This window comes from Macaca thibetana, chromosome 13 (assembly GCF_024542745.1).
Source record: "Macaca thibetana thibetana isolate TM-01 chromosome 13, ASM2454274v1, whole genome shotgun sequence".
NCBI lineage: Eukaryota > Metazoa > Chordata > Mammalia > Primates > Cercopithecidae > Macaca > Macaca thibetana.
Genome location: NC_065590.1, coordinates 103,340,113 through 103,357,371, shown reverse-complemented (window position 1 = coordinate 103,357,371; position 17,259 = coordinate 103,340,113). Strand labels below are relative to the sequence as shown.

Below are 17,259 nucleotides of genomic sequence, written 5' to 3'. Positions count from 1 at the left end.
TCTGTTTTTACAGATTATTTACAATGAATGGGCATCTTTTGGGCGACTCAAAGGATTTGCAAGACAATCACTTTTATGTTGCTGCGGGACTGGAGACCTTCAAATATTTTCCTTACTGGAAGTCTCCAAGGGTGCCCAGTGAGGTCCAACAGTGAGCATGCTTTGTACCTTTCTTTGTTGAGTTTTGGGAAAAAATTAGCCTTTTCCCAAGTATCTCTCCCAAATAGGTCCAGTTCAGCTATTGGTTACTTTTCAGTAGTGAAATGTAATATTCTTATATATGATACAATTTTAGATTTTAAAAAATGAGGCGTGGGGGAACTGCTCTTGTATGATGTATTCACAAGGACAGCAAGATCTACACGGAGTCCACTGCTTTTCTCTGGGATACCAGGAGTCTTAGAGATCAAGAATTGAAATGTGCGATACAGCTTCAGAGCTAATGCTAGGCACAGTTAGGCCTGCCCATGATGCACCCAGCATGATACTTTGTTTTCTTAATTTGGCTTGCTTTCCCATATCTAAAATACACAATTTGTGCTGGATGTCCATCTCTCTTGGTGAAGAAAGCCATGATTTTTGTAGTAATCCTGAGCATGGCTAAGCGGGTGCCTCACTGTGTGTGTGTTTACGGACACAAAGCAGTGACCAGGAGGGAGCTGAAGGGTACTGAGACGGGTAGTTCCGAAGCCCATCTGTGGGATTCTTCATCCTTAATTGTTTAGCCCTGACGGGTGTGTTTGAAATGCATTTTGTGTAGGACACGACTTGAGGGCTTACTAGGAATCTTCCTGGAGCTAGCTCTTCATCAAGTTTTCAGTGATCATTATCTTGAGCAAAGAAAAAAAGCTGCCATTTTTCATCTAATTGTGGAGCAGGACAGATGGTTTGAACACCATGCAGGTGGCCAGCCTTCCTCTACCCTTTAGGTTTTGTGGCATGAGCGCCTTCTGCATTTGGAGAGCTTGAACCTCCACTGAGGGTGCAGCATCCGGGATGGCCTCCTCCCGTTCTGGTTCACGTGCTGCTAGGGTTTGTACCTCAAGGCAGAGAAAGGCTCCTTTTGTCCTGTCTACCAAGGATGACCCCACAGCAGTTTGATATCCAGGCAGATGGTTAGATTAGAGTCCCACCTGCATGCCTGGCACACGTGGATGTTTCTTGATTTTATTGACTTAATTCGTGCTAACAGTCCTGATAGCACAGTGAGGAGGAACACCATGGGGCTGTGGAGCTGAGTCATTCTTTCTACCTGCCCCCCACGTGTTTCCCGTCTCTTAAAGTGTTTTGCTTTTTGCCACTGTCTGTTCATTGGGAATCCCTGACTGAGTCTGACTGGCTTAAATATCTTTCCTCTTCGCCAAAGTTGTTGAGCTTAAGGGTCAACAGGAGGCCACATGCAGTCGCTTAGAGACTGAAGTTCGTGTGACTTACACAGAATAGACCAAGGAGGTGCTCTGAATTTGCAGAGAATCCTGGGGTACAAGCATTTCCAAATTTGAGTAGCAGCTATTGGAGAAAGCCTCACTAAAGAGGAATTAGAAATGGGATGTGTGCACTTGCAAAGGCAGCCGGTGGACACGGACTCTTTGCTGTGGTAGAAGGAGGATGGGCCATCTGATCTCCAGGAAGGAAATTGAACAGATTCCTGGGGCATTTTCTGCTCCTGAGGCTGGGAAATCATTGTTGCCATGAGCCGTGTCCTCTGTGGACAGCTTGCTCCTCCTCGTGGTTACTTCTCTCCTAAGGACAAGGCTGCAGACTGCATTTTATAGAGACAACTTAGGGCCGGGCTTTACATTTCAAGTTCAACATCTTTTGTCTTGCAGAAGATATGCGAATGTTGAAAAAAACTCACAGAGAAAGAAAAAAGTAAGTAACTTTTAAAAACAAGTAAGTAACTTGTTTCTGATTCTGGCGTCTTCTGGCATTAAGAAGGGCACAGTGCAGGGTGAGGGCCCAAGCTGTAAACAGAGCTTTCTGGGCCAGCATCAGTGCCAGGCTTATAAAGAAAAATCAGGTGCACTTCTGAGAATGGTGTGAATAGGAGAGGAAGTTTATGTTTGGAACACAGAGTCCAGAGCTGAGAGGCACACACAGGTATTTTATAATGCAACCCAGCAGATGTGAAGACAAAAGTATATTTGAACTTTTATGGGACAGGGAGGAGAGTAACTGATTCAAGCTTGGCATGAGTGGCAGTGGGCTCTGGCATGGGGGTGGGAGGAGGACATTCCAGGCAGATGTGACAGTAAGGCAGCAGTGGGAGAAGCAGCTCACTGCATGCACATGTGTGTGAATACATATGTGTGTGAATACATATGTGTGTGAATACATATGTGCATGTATGTACGGGTGCATGTGTGTGTATAAATACATGTGTGTGGAGGCATGTGTGTATGGATGCGTATGTGTGTGTGAGTGCATATGAATACATATGTGTGAATGGATGCATATGTATGTGTACATGGATGCATGTGTATGTGTGGATGCATGTGTGTGCATATGAATACATGTGTGTATAGGTGCACGTGCATGTATAGATGCATATGTGTATATGCATGTGTTATAGGTGCATGTGTATGTATGGATGCACATATGTATTTTTAAATACATAAGTGTTTATGGAGGCATGCATGTGTATGTATGAATGCATGTGTGTGTATGGAGGCATATGTGCATGTGTGCATTGGAGTACATGTGTGTATGAATGCACATGGATGTGCATATGTATGTGTAGGGACGTATGTGTGTGCACATGACGTGTGTATACATATGGATGCATATGTGTGTATGCCTGTGTTAATGGATGCATATGTGTTGGCATATAAATATGTATGTTTAGAGGTGTATGTGTATGGATGCATATGTGTGCATGTGTGCATGAGTACATATGTGTATGTATAGATGCATGTGTGTGTATGGATGCATGTGTGTGCATATGACTACATGCGTGTGTACATATGGATGCATATGTGTGTGGATGTGTGTATGGATGCATATATGTTGTATGGATATGTTGCATGCATATGTTGTATGGATGTGTGTATGGATGCATATGTGTTGTATAAATATGTTTGGAGGTGTGTGTATGGATGCATATGTGTGCATATGTGCATGAGTACATATGTGTATGAATGGATGCATGTGTATGATGTGTGTGTGCACACGTGCATATGAATACATATATGTGTATGTATGTATTCACATGCACATGTGTGTATGGATGCATATGCACGTGTACAGAGGCATATGTTTGTATGGATGCATGCATGGGTATTCATATGGTTACATCTGTGTATATGGATGCACGTGTGTGTGTAGATGCATTTATTTGTGTTTGTGGATGCCTGTGTACCTATGTGTATGGATGCATATGTGTGTGTGTGTGTGTGTGTGCTGATCACACAGTTTGAAGTTGCAGCATAAAACATGAGGAAGGATGACAAGGAGGTATCAGGATCCAGGACTAGGAAGGTTTGCAGAAGCTGGGTCCTAGAGGGGCTTACCAGTCCTTGTAACTGTTTACGTGATCCTCCTCTATCCCTGATCATCCTACGAAAACTGACTTTTAGTGGTTCTTTTGACATTAATATTTATTCGACAAAGCTGTTGAACGTGTACTCTTTCCAGTGCCTGTCTGCCTGGCTCATTGGCTGAAGTCCCCTCCCTACTGTGACACGCTGGCTTTGAGGGTCCGTATTGTCCTTATCTGTTCTTTCCCAGTAACTTAACAGGTAGCCCTGGGCTTTGCTTTTCTGCTGTTGCAGCTCAGATTTCATGATTGCCATTTTTAATCACTCTTCTGCAGATAGGTTTGACTTTCTCACCCGTCAGCCACGGTGTGCACCTGGCAAGTGTCCAGCCCTGGGTGAGCCCAGCCTGCACTTCCTCTGCACTTGCACTAATGCAGTGTGGTGTTGCTGGAAATAACGACACTGCTGACCCGAGTGTTCACGCCGAGTTCACGACCACGGTCCTTATCCAACTTCATTCACTGATTAAGCCTGATGTTTTAAAAAATGTTTTTCTGAATATGTTTTGCCAGATTTTATTGGAGATTTCTGCATGTCTGCTCATGAGTGAGCTTAGCCTGTCTGACTTCTTTCTCATGTTGTCCTTCTCTGGCTTTTATTGCCAAGACTTTTCTTCTGAATTGACTCTTGTTATTTTTTGTAGCTTCTTGAGTTGAATGATAGCCTTATTTATTTTGGATTTTCTTTCTCTAAGAAACACATTTTAATATTAGCTGTTTGTTGGATGGATGAATGAAGGATGATCATTGAGATTACAAAAATGATATGCCTTACTCTATTCATTGTCCCTTATATAAAGGTCTACACCTGTAAAGATGTGTTATCTTAAAACTCAGCATTAAATTTTTTGGCCTCATTTTGAAGAGTGGGTGTATTTCTAAGAATGAAAAGAATTCCACACACAGGACTTCTCTGAGGCTAGAATTTATGATGATTCACAGCAACTTAGCCATTTATGATAAATGTGTTTGTTTCTTTACTTGCTTGCCCCAGGTTTTCCATTTCTAACTTGTTAAACCTCTTTTATCGATTTTCTGTGTGAATTGCCACAACATCTTTTTGGAAAAGAAGGTACAAAATTAAAAAAAATACAGGAGTGCTCTTTCATTAAGATATTACCTTGTGGAATAGGGGGGCTGTTGGGACCCTTGGTGGTGTGCACATTCTAATGACATCAGCCAATCCAAGTATCAGCTTTCTTTAAAATTGGATGCTGGATTTTCTTTTAAATTTGCAAGCTTAAAAACAAGTATCTAGAATACAAAGCAGAAAGTCTTTCTTGATTCTTCAATGAACATATCGCAAACATGACCTGGAACTTGTGACCCACAGGATATCAGGCCTGAAAGGGGTACTTGTTGATTCATCTGGTCATCCATGAGGCCGTGGTGAGGTGTTGGCAGCCTGCTAAGCACACTCCGCTAGCACTAGAGACACAAAGATGAGTGGAGTGTAAGTTTCCACGATTGGAGAAGGCAGAGTGTCAATAAGCATGAGAGTAACCCTAGCAGACCTCATCCAGCCCTCCTGCTCAGTAACTTAAATCTTGGTAATTAAATCACCCCAGATTCCACCAGCACCAACCTCCCCACCTCCACAGTTGCAATAGATCATTGATGCTTCTCCTGTAAGCTGTTTAACTTCCACATCTGCCTATGTCTCCCCATCAACACTGCCCAATGGAGTCAGGAAGAAACACTTGATACCCATGGGGAAAAGCATTGTGAGAGTGGGCAGGTAGGGGGTCAGGGGAGCTGGGCTCCCCAGGAAGACATTTTTATTTGCAGGGATCCAGATTTCAGCAAGGGAGTAAAATGCACCGTATCCACTTGGTACTTAATACTACTGATGGAATAAATTGTATGGACTGGAAAGGGAGCAAGATAGACAGGGAGGGGCTGGTCCTGAGCAACTGTGACATTCCCAGTGAGGTGACAGGTAGAGCAGAGCAGTGGGACTTGAGAGATGCTGTGTATCATTGATTCTATGGAGGGCGTGTTCCCACATCCCAACATCCCTGGAACAGGTGCATCTGACGTCGACAGCGTCTCAGGACTCCTGTGGGCAGCCATGTTGCAGGTGCTGGTTGCTCATGGAGAAACTTGGCTGTAGCTGCTCATTTGTGTCTTCAATTGTGTACAGGGTTGATTCTGTACATGTTGGGTGTAAAATATCCTCAAAATGATTTTTCTATGAGATTTGAAACAAAAAGTTATTATATATGCCTAAAGGCCTAAATGTAGAACATCAAGTTGCAGATTTGCTATTGATTGAGTATATTCTTCAATTCCATTTATTCTTGCAGAGTGACAACCAGCTATTGTGTAGGACCTGAGACAGGGAGGTTGACACAAAAAGTTGCAGCTGCCAGTGTTAGTGAACTACGTGGTATAACAAGCCATCCCCAAACCCAGGGACTTCAGGCAACAAGGGTTTATGATTTCTCTTAGTCCTGTGGGTTGGCTGCACAAGTCTTGGGCGGGTTTCACCTTGGTTGCTTATGAGGCTGGGTTCAGCGGAAGTTTCGCTAGATTGGGATGTCAAAGCTGGCCTCACCAACACATCTGGCAGCTAGTGCTGGTTGTTGAGCATTTTGGTTCTCTTCCATGTGGCCTCTCATCTTCCAGCAGGATATCATAAACTAGCCTAGATTTCAGGAGGAGAAATAGGTTCTCCCTCAACAGAGGAGCAGAGAGGAGCCCATTCACTTTGCAAACCTGTGTGCCGCCTGAGAGGGCAGGGCTGTGTGGCCAGCAAGCAACTAGCCACACTCATGTGCGTTGTGTTCCTGAGAGTGGTGCAAAAGGATTGCCTCCCACTCTGCAGGGCAGAAAGCCCCAGCACCAGGATGTGCAGTTCAGGTGCCAGCGGCTTGGGGGCAATTCAGAGATGAGGGCGGGGCGTCCTTCCCACGCTGCGTGCGAAGCACCGACGCCTTTGCCTCGGAGTCAAAAAGTGGCTCAGAAGAGTCAGGCTCTGGATGTAAAATCTTGGAGGGTATTCAGGTGATTTGTTTCTGTTATTTTCTCATTTTTCTTTATGTACAAGCATGCTATGTCATAAAAATGGGTGTCTAAATGGTTCTAGAAGGGCTTTTTCAGTAAGTAGAAAATAGAACTTCTAGGAAATTAAAGCACGGGGACATGCTTTAAATAGTACTTCCTTTCTTTCTCAGTGGTACATAAAATAGCTATGTATTTTCAGTATGATTCACGGAATCTTGATTCAAAGAAGTGAGATGGAGAATAACAGACAGTAATGTGGCACCTCGAGATGACTGTGGAGGACGTGGGAGAAGTCAAGGCCGACCTCAGGATTCCAGGGATGGTGGGAGGATAGTGCATTCAGGAGCCGGGATTAGGTCCGCAGGAGGAAGAAACAGGACTTTGGGTTGCACGTTTGTGTGAGAAGTTGCTTTGCTCTTGACGAGCATATTTGTTACATGAGAGTGAAAGGAGGCATGAGAGGTGATAGCCATGCGTAAAAGTGTTTCCGATGTCAAGCCGAATTCCTTGCATGTCCAGCAGAGGACACGTCTGTTTCCGTGTTTGTCTGGGATTATCACTGTGGATTCTCTGTGGAACAGAAGGATGGGCCTCCTTCGCATCTAACTGATGTCTGTGAAGTAGGTGACACCTCGTCTACGCGTGATGACATTTTTCCTTAGTAAACTAACTGCTGCCATCAAGGCAAAGCTGTAGTGTTTTAAGAGCAGGCATCTGGCCTCTGACCTCTGCACTTGGAATCTCAGCTGTACCTAACATTCGAGTGGCTTGACTGGACCTCGCCTCTGTGGGTCTTGGGGAAAGCTGACTCCCTCCTCTCTTCCCTCTTATTTTACTTTTCCTGGATCTCTGTCATCAGACTTCCTTCCAAGGCCATGAAGTTCTAAATTAAGCTGTTGGAGGTGCACTGTCCAGAATGTTTGAAAGATGTGAGAGCACAGCTCTTCACCTCTTGGTTCTCAGTTTCCATTTTGAATAGAAGAAAAGATGTTTATGTTAATTTAGCAAAAGAACTTGCATTTGTACTGTTAAAAATGCCCATTTCCCTATCAGTTGACCCAGCAATCCCATTACTGGCTATATACCCAAAGGATTATAAATCATTCTACTATAAAGGCACATGCACATATATGTTTATTGCAGCACTATTTACAATAGCAAAGACTTGGAACCAACACAAATGCCCATCAATGATAGACTGGATAAAGAAAATGTGGCACATGTTCACCATGGAATACTATGCAGTCATAAAAAAGAATGAGTTCATGTTCTTTGCAGGGACGTGGATGAAGCTGGAAACCATCATTCTCAGCAAACTAACACAGGAACAGAAAACCAAACACCGCGTGTTCTCACTCGTAAGTGGGAGTTGAACAATGAGAACACATGGGCATAGGGAGGGGAACATCACACACTGGGGCCTGTTGGGGGGTTGGGGGAAAGGGGAGGGAGGGCATTAGGACAAAGACCTAATGCATGTGGGGCTTAAAATCTAGATGACGTGTTGATAGGTGCAGCAAACCATCACAATACATGTAACAAACCTGCATGTTCAGCACGTGTGTCCCAGAACTTCAAGTAAAATTTAAAAAAGCCCATTTCCCAAGAAAATGGCAAAAAAAATCATGAATGCAGTTTTACTCATTAGCATATCTGAAATATACTTTGAAAATAGCCTTCATTATTCTATTGGTTCAGTTCACTTATTGCTTGATTCAAATATTTGAGCATTGGAAAATATGTCATTATGAGTCTGCCGGTGTCCTGTCTGGCACAATTAACTGGAGCTTTTAGTTCAATGAAAGTAATTGAATGAAGCTACTCTTATTATATAGCATTCAGTTTTACAGGAACTGCATTTCCTGTGATTTTAATAGCTATTGCCTTCCAAAGAAGAAATGCTAATTTAATAAATGTTTAAAATTGCATTCACATATTAAAATGAATATTTTATAGTACAGGCTTCTGTGAAAAATCAGTAAATAGTTAATAAGCATTGTATTTATATCACATCTGCAATCAGAACATTAATATTAAATCCTCACTTGGGCATAGAGCACAAGCGTTGGTAGTGAACAATAATGAAAAGGAAATGAAGCATATAAATTAAAGAGGTGCGTGTGTGTGTGTGTGAAAACAGTTGCAGAGGCATGTGCAGTACCAGACTGAGACCCACACTTTAATAACCTGGCCTGAACAGTAAAGTTCACTGTGAAATGAGTGCTTTGGAATTGACATTTGCTGGCTAATAATGTCAAGGCTGGAGCAATATCTCACAACAGTCAAGGCTGCAATTGTTGTCATCTTTTAACAGCCTAAGGATGCAACAGCCAGGTTCAATGTTAGCAAATCTTCCACTTTAATAAATGTTCAAAGCAGGCCTGGTTCATTGATAGAAGACCTTGACCCACTTGGGATGGAGCTGGGACATTTGCATGGGAACTTTTTGCTGTTAGCATTTGTCATTTCCTACCTGAGGATGGACTGACTCTGAAATAGGTTGTTACTGTCCTTCAATTAGACAAACTGTCTGACTCATCCCAAATTACCCTGGGAGGCTGCGTTTTGTGTGCCTGAGCTAGACAATGTCTTACAATAGCATTAAAATATAGCTGGATTAATTGAAATAGGCTCTGGAGAAAAATAATAGTCTTTAAAGCACTATGGAGAAATAAAACCAACATGCCTCAGGTTCATTTTCTGAAAACATTTTCAATAGGGAGAAAGATGAATGAAGTTGAGAAGCGCTACTTGTCCACTTTGTAAGTAGAGCTTACATTGATTTTGGAGGGCTTGAGATTTGCGACAGAGAGAAATGTGGGTGTAAGATGTGAGGTTCGTGCTTCCTCATGAAAGCCATGGATTCCTGCTTGATCCATGTTTTCTTGCTTGATCCTTTTTTTTTTTTTTTTTTTAACCAAGTGCTGCTGTAGATCCATGTTGTTCTGACAAAAGCCATCTGGAGTACCGTGCACTTTGTCCTGCTCGGGAAGGAAGCTGTGTGTATTCATTCATTCTTACACTGCTATAAAGAAATATCTGAGATTGGGGAATTTATGAAGAAAAGAGATTTAATTGGCTGACGGTTCTGCAGGAAGCATGGGAATAGCATCTGCTTAGCTTCTGGGGAGGTCTCAGGGAGCTTCCAATCATGTCAGAAGGTGAAGGGAAGCAGGCATCTCACATGGCAAACACAGGAGCAAAAGAGAGTCGGGGGCGGGGGGAAGGTACCACACGCTTCACCTGATCTTGTGAGAACTCACTCACTGCTGTGAGGACAACATCAAGCTCTAAGGGGTCCACCCCCATGGCCCAAAGCCCTCCCACCAGGCCCCACCTCCAAGGATGGGGATCACAATTCAACATGATATTTGAGCGGGGACAAACATCCAAATTATATCAGTGTGGGAATAAGACGACCCTTGAGTTGGGTCTTGGAGGATGTGTAGGAGAGTTCTCCAGGTGGCTGAGAGGAGGCAGCTGTTTTGGAGAGAGTAGGGCTTTGGGGGAACTGACAAGCTGCGTAACAGCAAGCGTGTGTGAGGCTGCCTGGGACGGGGATGGGGAGGCAGGCTGGGCCTGGGTGAAGGGCTGAGTGCTGGGGGAGGGTGGCAAGAGTTTGGACTTCATCCTGAGGGGACGTGGACCTTGAGTGCTCGGGTTACGTCTGCACACTACCCACTCATTCACCTGAGACAGCCCCTCCACACCCCTCCCGGGACCACCATTGATGCCCAACCGCTGCCAGTGTGTCCGGAGTCAAGTCTCACCCGCTCCACTCACTCACAGAGGTTCATTCTGGCGTTTGGATGAGCACTGGCCAACTGCCAGCCTGGCTCTGAGATCCCTCCCTGTCTGAAGTGTTGTGGTCCCCAGCACAGCCCCAGGGGGCAGGCACCGTCTCCATTCTATCGCACCTTGGAGGGACCTGAGACCACACAGCTGATGTGGCGGTCCCACGACCCAGTGCTGGTGAGTGCGGCTCGGGATGTCACCCAGCTCAGGAGGGCCCGCTGCCGGCCAGGCTCCTGGAATGGTCACGGAATTTTCTAAAAGGGAAATTTAATTAGCGCCGTAACTGAAGGCTCCTTGCCCTCGACCCTGGCTCATACCCAGGCTTTCGTTTCCTCGTCCAGCTCTGTGTCGTCAATGCAAGAGCACCCGCCAAGGTGGCTGTAGTCCCACCACTGCTGTGTGGGGTCTCTAGTCTCACAGCGCTTTACTGTTATCTGTTTTCTTCTCTCCCTGGAATATATGTCCTGCTGTTGACTGTTCCCGTTGTCTGACTGTAAGCACCGTTTTCTCTGTAAAGCCATTTTTGGGCTCACTCCAGCATCCTTCACAGCCTACCCTTTAGAATGGACTCTGCTCTTTGGGCTGGACACAAAACCAAGTGAGGCACTTGCGCTTGGTGCTACCTGTGCGTTTCTCTCTGCTGTGCTCTCCGGGGTAGAACCGTGCCTGTGCGTTTCTCTCTCCTGCGCTCTCTGGGGTAGAACCGTGCTCTTTAGTCATGTATTTTCCAGCTGGATACCTTGTAGACACTCAGTAGGCGATTACTGGGGGAATGAATGAATTCACCCACCAGAGCTCAGTGACTGTTGAGGATGCTATTGCTCAGATACGAGAAAACTGGAATAAAATTTGAATCCTGCTTTATTGCAACCTTTGCAGATGTTTAGTCTATTAGCGTGGTAGTTCACATGAGTAGACTAAATTAGAATTGTAATGTTACCAGAGGAGGCATCGACTTCATCAGTTCTCGTCACTGACCTCTATTATATGCAACTAGGAAGATGTAGTCTTTGCTGTCCTCTGACCCAAGTATTGTGAACTGCTTTGAGACTCAGCGTTTAAACAACAGTCTAAACTGAGCAAAATTAAGAAAAGTAAGTGCAGTACTAGGATTGGGTGTGATTCAATGTGTAAGGTCCTCATGTAGTGTTTGGGGTTAGATTATGTTTTCCCTTTTCCGTGGAATTAAAATTTTGTTGCTTTCTTTCAGTGAGTTTTCCAACTCATATTGTAATTTATGCTGTTTAAGAAGTCAAGATCTTCCACTTAAATGAGGTTCATCAACAAGCTTTATTCTGAAGGTTGACTAGGACAGACTCAGGTTTGCACCAAAGTTTAGGGCAGGGAAGTTTGAGAGGGACGGGCATATTTGTGTGTCCTGTAGATGGCATTAGCTGGAAAGGACAGGGCACTGCTTTGTGGAGAAGGTGTGCCATGATTGTGAGGCCTCCCCTACCTTGTGGAACTGTGAGTCCATTAAACCTCTTTTTCTTCATAAATTACCCAGTCTCAGGTATTTCTTCATAGCAGTATGAAAATGGACTAACACATGGCCAACTCTGGATCTTTCTATAAAACAATGCAAGACAGGCCTGTATTCTTCAAAGATGCCAAGGTCATGAAAGACAGTCTGAGGAGCTGTTCCAGGTGAAAGGAGACTCAGGAGGTCTGACATCTAAATGTGGTGTGAATCCTGAACCGATCTTTTCTTAAGTGAAAGATACTATAAAGCACATTTTTGGGACAATTATAAAAGTGGAATATGGATGGTAGAATAGATGAAAATACTATATCAGATGAATATCCTGAATTTGGCAATTGTCTGTGATTATGTGAGAGATGATGTTTCTGTTGTGAGGAAATACATCCTGAAGTATTAAATAGATCACATGTCTTCAGTATTAAGGACTAAAGTACTAAGAGGCAAATGTGTATGATGTAAGACACCTTCTCCCAAATAGTTCAGAAAAAATATGTACTTAATATAGATATTGGCCTGCAGAATCTGTGTCTGTCAATGCCCTGCCTTTTCTTGTCTGAAGAAATGTCAGATTTTCAACTCTTTCAACCTCTTCTTTCCCTACTTTCTTTCCATCCTCCTGCTCAGTTCATTAAATTAGCAGAGATTTACTAAGCAACTGTTGTATGCTTGCTGAATTGAACACATGCACATATTGAGAGCTGACTTTTGGTTTAGTGCTGTGGTTAGTTATGTCAGGGTGTCATAGGAACACATCAAAGAGACCGTTGAGGTAAGGCTTGAGCTGGGGTTTGGAGGATGAGCCGTCATAAGAAGGTGAGGAAGGGAATTCCAGGTAGAAGGGAGCTATGGGGGCACAGGTATGGTGCAGGGAAGGATGGCTTGGACTAGGAAGGCAGGTGGGTCTTGGAGCATGAATGCCACTGTGCTGGGTTAAGGAGTTTGGATGTCTTCCCAAGGCTGTGCCTACCTCCTTAAGGGTTTGAATGGTGGGGAGTGATCAGGTGTGCTAGGATTATTCACCTGTTCAGTTAACAAATATTTACTGAGCATCTGCTATGTGCCAGGCATGGTTCTAGGCTCTGGGAATTCTTTTTTTTTTTTTTTTTTTTTTGAGATGGAGTCTCGCTCTGTCGCCCAGGCTGGAGTGCAGTGGCCAGATCTCAGCTCACTGCAAGCTCTGCCTCCCGGGTTTATGCCATTTTCCTGCCTCAGCCTCCCAAGTAGCTGGGACTACAGGCGCCCGCCACCTCGCCCGGCTAGTGTTTTTTTTTTTGTATATTTTAGTAGAGACGGGGTTTCACCGTGTTAGCCAGGATGGTCTCAATCTCCTGACCTCGTGATCCGCCCGTCTCGGCCTCCCAAAGTGCTGGGATTACAGGCTTGAGCCACCGTGCCCGGCCGGCTCTGGGAATTCTTTAATGGAGAAACAAACTGACATCCTTGCCCTTGGGTGGCTTCTAACCTTCTGCTGATGAAACAAAAACACAACAAACATCATCAATAAATTGTCTAGGGATTACATATACTGCTGTGATTAAAGTGTGAAGGGAAAGGACAGGACACCCCTCTTGGGAGTGACAGGGCAGAGGGACAATTTGAGCTAAGACTTGACAGGAGGCTGCACCTGTGCTGCTCCCAGTTTCACAGAAATAAGGTATTTGCAAAAACTCACATTTCCTGAGTATGCTTGGATAAGGTATGAGATGAGAAATAAATTGGTGTAATGACATGGTGCCCCCTGTGTGCCTAGCCATCCTGCTGCATCCAAAGTTACTTTCGTTTCGGGCGACTTTCCAGGTCCGGGTGGAGGCTCTGCGATGTATTTCATTGCAGTGCCCCAGGGTAGTGGGAGCTGGGTCATACCGTGGGCGGTTGTTTGCTGTGTGTTCTGTGTCACAATTTCTTCTGTGCCCTCATTATGAGGATGGGTCCTGTATTCTTGTCATTGTCCTTTGAGTGCTATTCCAGAGATAATGGGACACACACACAGGCGCGCGCGCGCACACGCACACACCCCCCCCCCCCACAGACACACACAGACACACACACACACACACACACACACACATACACAGTGTCTTTATCTTAGAGGCCAAAGTTATGGAAAATGTGTCTCAACAACCAGAGTTCAGTGATACTAAAAAGAATCAACTAGACTTTCAGAATTCCAACCCCCTGACAAAATATAGGTACCATATACCGTTTTCTGTTTCCATGACCAGTTCTGCTAAGATCTCATTTCTTCTCCTTAAGAACATGATTTCAGCTCATAGGAAAACTCCTTAAAATAGGTAGAAACATTTTGTGTGGTTGCATGTATAAAGTTGGAGGGCTATTTTCATACCTTAATTTCCACAAAGATCAAAAACTTGGTAGTTTGCATCATATACAATATATTAATGGTACAAGGTAGGTGTTTTTAGTTTGACATTTCTCAAGTGACATAGAGAGCTTGGGAGAAATACCTATTTATATACTTCAGCCTGCATTCACTTCCAAATACTTGAGAAAAGATCAAAAAAAGAAAACCTAAAAAAGACATTTTTTATTATAAAGATAGTTTATGGGATATTTGTATTATAAAGATAGAATTGGAATGGTGCTAAGGGAATTACAGGCAGTTCTGACTTAGTTCGACTTAGGATTTTTGACTGTATGATGGTGCAGAAGCCTCAGGCGTTCCGTAGAAAGCCGTAGGATACTTGGAATGCTGGGCAGTGACGGCCTCAGCTCCCTGTCAGCCACGTGCCCTCTGCAGTGGACAGCGGTGCCAGATGACTTTTCCCGCCTCCAGGCCAGCGTAAGTGTCCGAGCACGTTTAAGGTAGGGCTGCGCCATGTTGTTCAGTGGGCTGGGTGTATTCAATGCATTTTCCACTTAAGACACTTTCACCTTAGGACATGTTCATCAGGATGTGACCATGTCCTAATTTGAGGAGCAGATATCTGCATGTCATCTTACTTTGTGTTCTAGTTGTGCTTTGTTGTTATTGTTTATAGATTAAAAAACATGTGAGTCCTCCTTTATTGCAACCCCAAAGTAAACCACCACAAGGCTAATTTTCATCACAGCTACTCTCATCCTGCTCAGAGGTTCCAGCAGGAACGGCTTCGTGATGCTTGTTGAATAGCAGTTTTCATTAGGCTTTAAAGAGTGTCTCCAAAAAACCAGAGGCGCCTCCTTTGACTTGTTTGTTCCTCTAAAGCAAGCCCTTATTTTGTCAAGTTTTAGGAAGGCCACCTACAGGTAGGAAGTGGATGAACCCTCTCTGCCTGCCAAGGCACTGGGAGGGAGGGAGAGAATTATTTTTGCTGCTTTTCAGAGAGGAGTGCAAGTCATAGAGTAGAAGAAGCTGCATTTGAAGTGAGGCTTCTTGGAGGTGCCTGAGTTTCCTCCTCCTGTTTCAATGAGGAGCCCGTGTTTTCCTGGCCACACTCAGAGAACCTGATCGGACTCCTTGTATCCCAGTGTTCCTAATGGATTTTCTCTTCTTCTTTTGTCCTGTAGGTAGATTCCAAAGGAAAAGAACCTCGTCACTATGATGACATACCCCCCAAAACACAGGATTCTGTTTATTATGCCAAAGAAGAAAAGAAGAAAACATTGGCAGAACCTTTAGTCCAAAGAGGAGCAGGTGACGTGCAATTTCATTCTACTGTAAGCAGTTTGGAACTTTACCAGGCTCAGAACATGGGATTTTTTTTTGTTAGAAAAATGTTATACTCCAGAAATATTATTTGACTTGTAACTATCTGCTTTATTAATAAAAGGTTCAGCTTGTAGGTAGGTCAGTAGTTGGCAGAGCAGAAAAACAAAATTTCACTGCTGAAGGCAATGGGATTCTCTAATTAGGGGGCCTCCAAGATAAATACAGTGTTAAAATAAGCTTACACCAGGACTGAGTATCTTCTTTCCTAAAGACTGATGACATAGAAAACAACAAATAAATCTATCTTTTGGGAGGAACATGAACATAAAAGCCACCTGGATTGTTTAGGTGTATTTTTTTTGAAGAGACATTTAAACGATGAATCTTCAGGGCTGGTTTTAAAATGAGATAATTTGGAAAGTGCTCCCACATCTGTTTTTACCACTCTGCGACCATTACTCACTCTCACTGAGCTCCTACTGGGTGCCCAGCTCCGAGTGAGGCACATTCAGGTCCCGTCTCATCGATGGGTGTGGTGGATACTTAGACTGTGAGTCGTGTGGCTGGTTGTGGAGGAGAAAGCAAGGTGGTGGGAGAGGTTTTCCTGCACTTCTCTGCAGCAGCTGAACATTTTTGGAAGTCGTTTTTCCTAAACACCCTTCCTCCCCTCTTGGCTTCTTTTCTTTTATTTTGAGATGATGCCTTGTTCTGTCGCCCAGGCTGGAGTGCAGTGATGTGATCGCAGCTCACTGCAACCTCCGCCTCCTGGGTTCAAGTGATTTTTGTGCCTCAGCCTCCCAAGTAGCTGGGACTACAGGCACCTGCCACCACACCCGGCTAATTTTTGTATTTTTAGTAGAGACAGGGTTTTGTCATGCTGCCCAGGCTGGTCTTGAACTCTTGACCTCAAGTGATCCACCTGCCTCAGCCTCCCAAAGTGCTAGGATGATAGGCATGAGCCACTATGCCCAGCCCCCCCTTGGCTTCTGTTACCTCCTAACACCTCTCAGGTTTTGTCCTCTTTGCACTCTGATCTCTTGGCTCCCCCTGTTGCTCCTCTCTTTACTTCTCAGCTATAAATCTGGACATCCCCTAGAGCTTCCCCCTGGTCCTTTACCTTCCTGGCCCTTCCCACCCCACAATGAATGCATGGGCCATGGGGAGGCGAGGCAGGTGCCTGAGTACCCGGGCGGGAGTGTGGCCTACATGCTCATGCATGTAGGGTTAGGGTCATGGTTAGGGGTATGGGGTTATGAGGCTACGAGGCAGGTGTGTGAGCATGTAGGCAGGAGAGTGGACAGGCAGCTCTCAGACCAAAACCTGCGGAACCCACTCTACCCGACATATTACTATATATGAAGAGTAATAGAAAATTTGATCACTGTGTATAAAACCTCTTCCTTGGAGATGCACATCCCACACAAGCAGTTGGGGCTGCCCAGCACACAGGCCTTCCATCTGGGAGGCAGCCCGGTACTAGAATGTAGCTTTGGAGTTCAGATCCTAGCTGTGGCCCTCACTGAGCATGGAGCTATGGGCCAATTCCTTACTGACCACAGGCCTAGTAAGTTTGTTTGGTGATTGCCACGAGCTTTAAATATCAAATGCCTGGGACACAGTGGGTTCCCAGTGAATGTTATTTCCCCACCCCCCTCTTTCACCTTCTAACCTGTCACCCACAAGGGTAGGGACCCTTCTGGCTCAGTTTAGGACTCTGGGGACGGTTTTCCTGGGGATAAGGCCTGGGAACGGGGAGAAGGCCCAGAATGGGCCAGGTGAGGGGTGAGGTAG

At 44.7% G+C, this 17,259-nt stretch overlaps 3 protein-coding genes across 15 annotated transcripts in view; 1 reads left to right on the top strand and 2 right to left on the bottom strand.

The window, feature by feature from the left end:
* The window catches only part of EIPR1 (EARP complex and GARP complex interacting protein 1), a 579,020-nt gene extending 569,166 nt beyond the window's left edge, over positions 1-9,854 (bottom strand). Inside the window, exon 1 of the mRNA XM_050754050.1 lies at positions 9,845-9,854. The gene's annotated coding sequence lies outside the window, so the exon portion shown is untranslated. The remainder of the gene's footprint in view (positions 1-9,844) is intronic.
* ADI1 (acireductone dioxygenase 1) overlaps positions 1-17,259 on the bottom strand; it is an 847,802-nt gene that overhangs the window by 274,588 nt on the left and 555,955 nt on the right. The window lies entirely within an intron of this gene.
* DCDC2C (doublecortin domain containing 2C) overlaps positions 1-17,259 on the top strand; it is a 135,929-nt gene that overhangs the window by 54,088 nt on the left and 64,582 nt on the right. For all 3 annotated transcript variants that reach the window (XM_050754059.1, XM_050754058.1, XM_050754057.1), the window contains exons 5-7: positions 14-151; positions 1,830-1,872; positions 15,327-15,453. In XM_050754059.1, the coding sequence (XP_050610016.1) occupies positions 14-151; positions 1,830-1,872; positions 15,327-15,453 (308 nt within the window). The remainder of the gene's footprint in view (positions 1-13; positions 152-1,829; positions 1,873-15,326; positions 15,454-17,259) is intronic.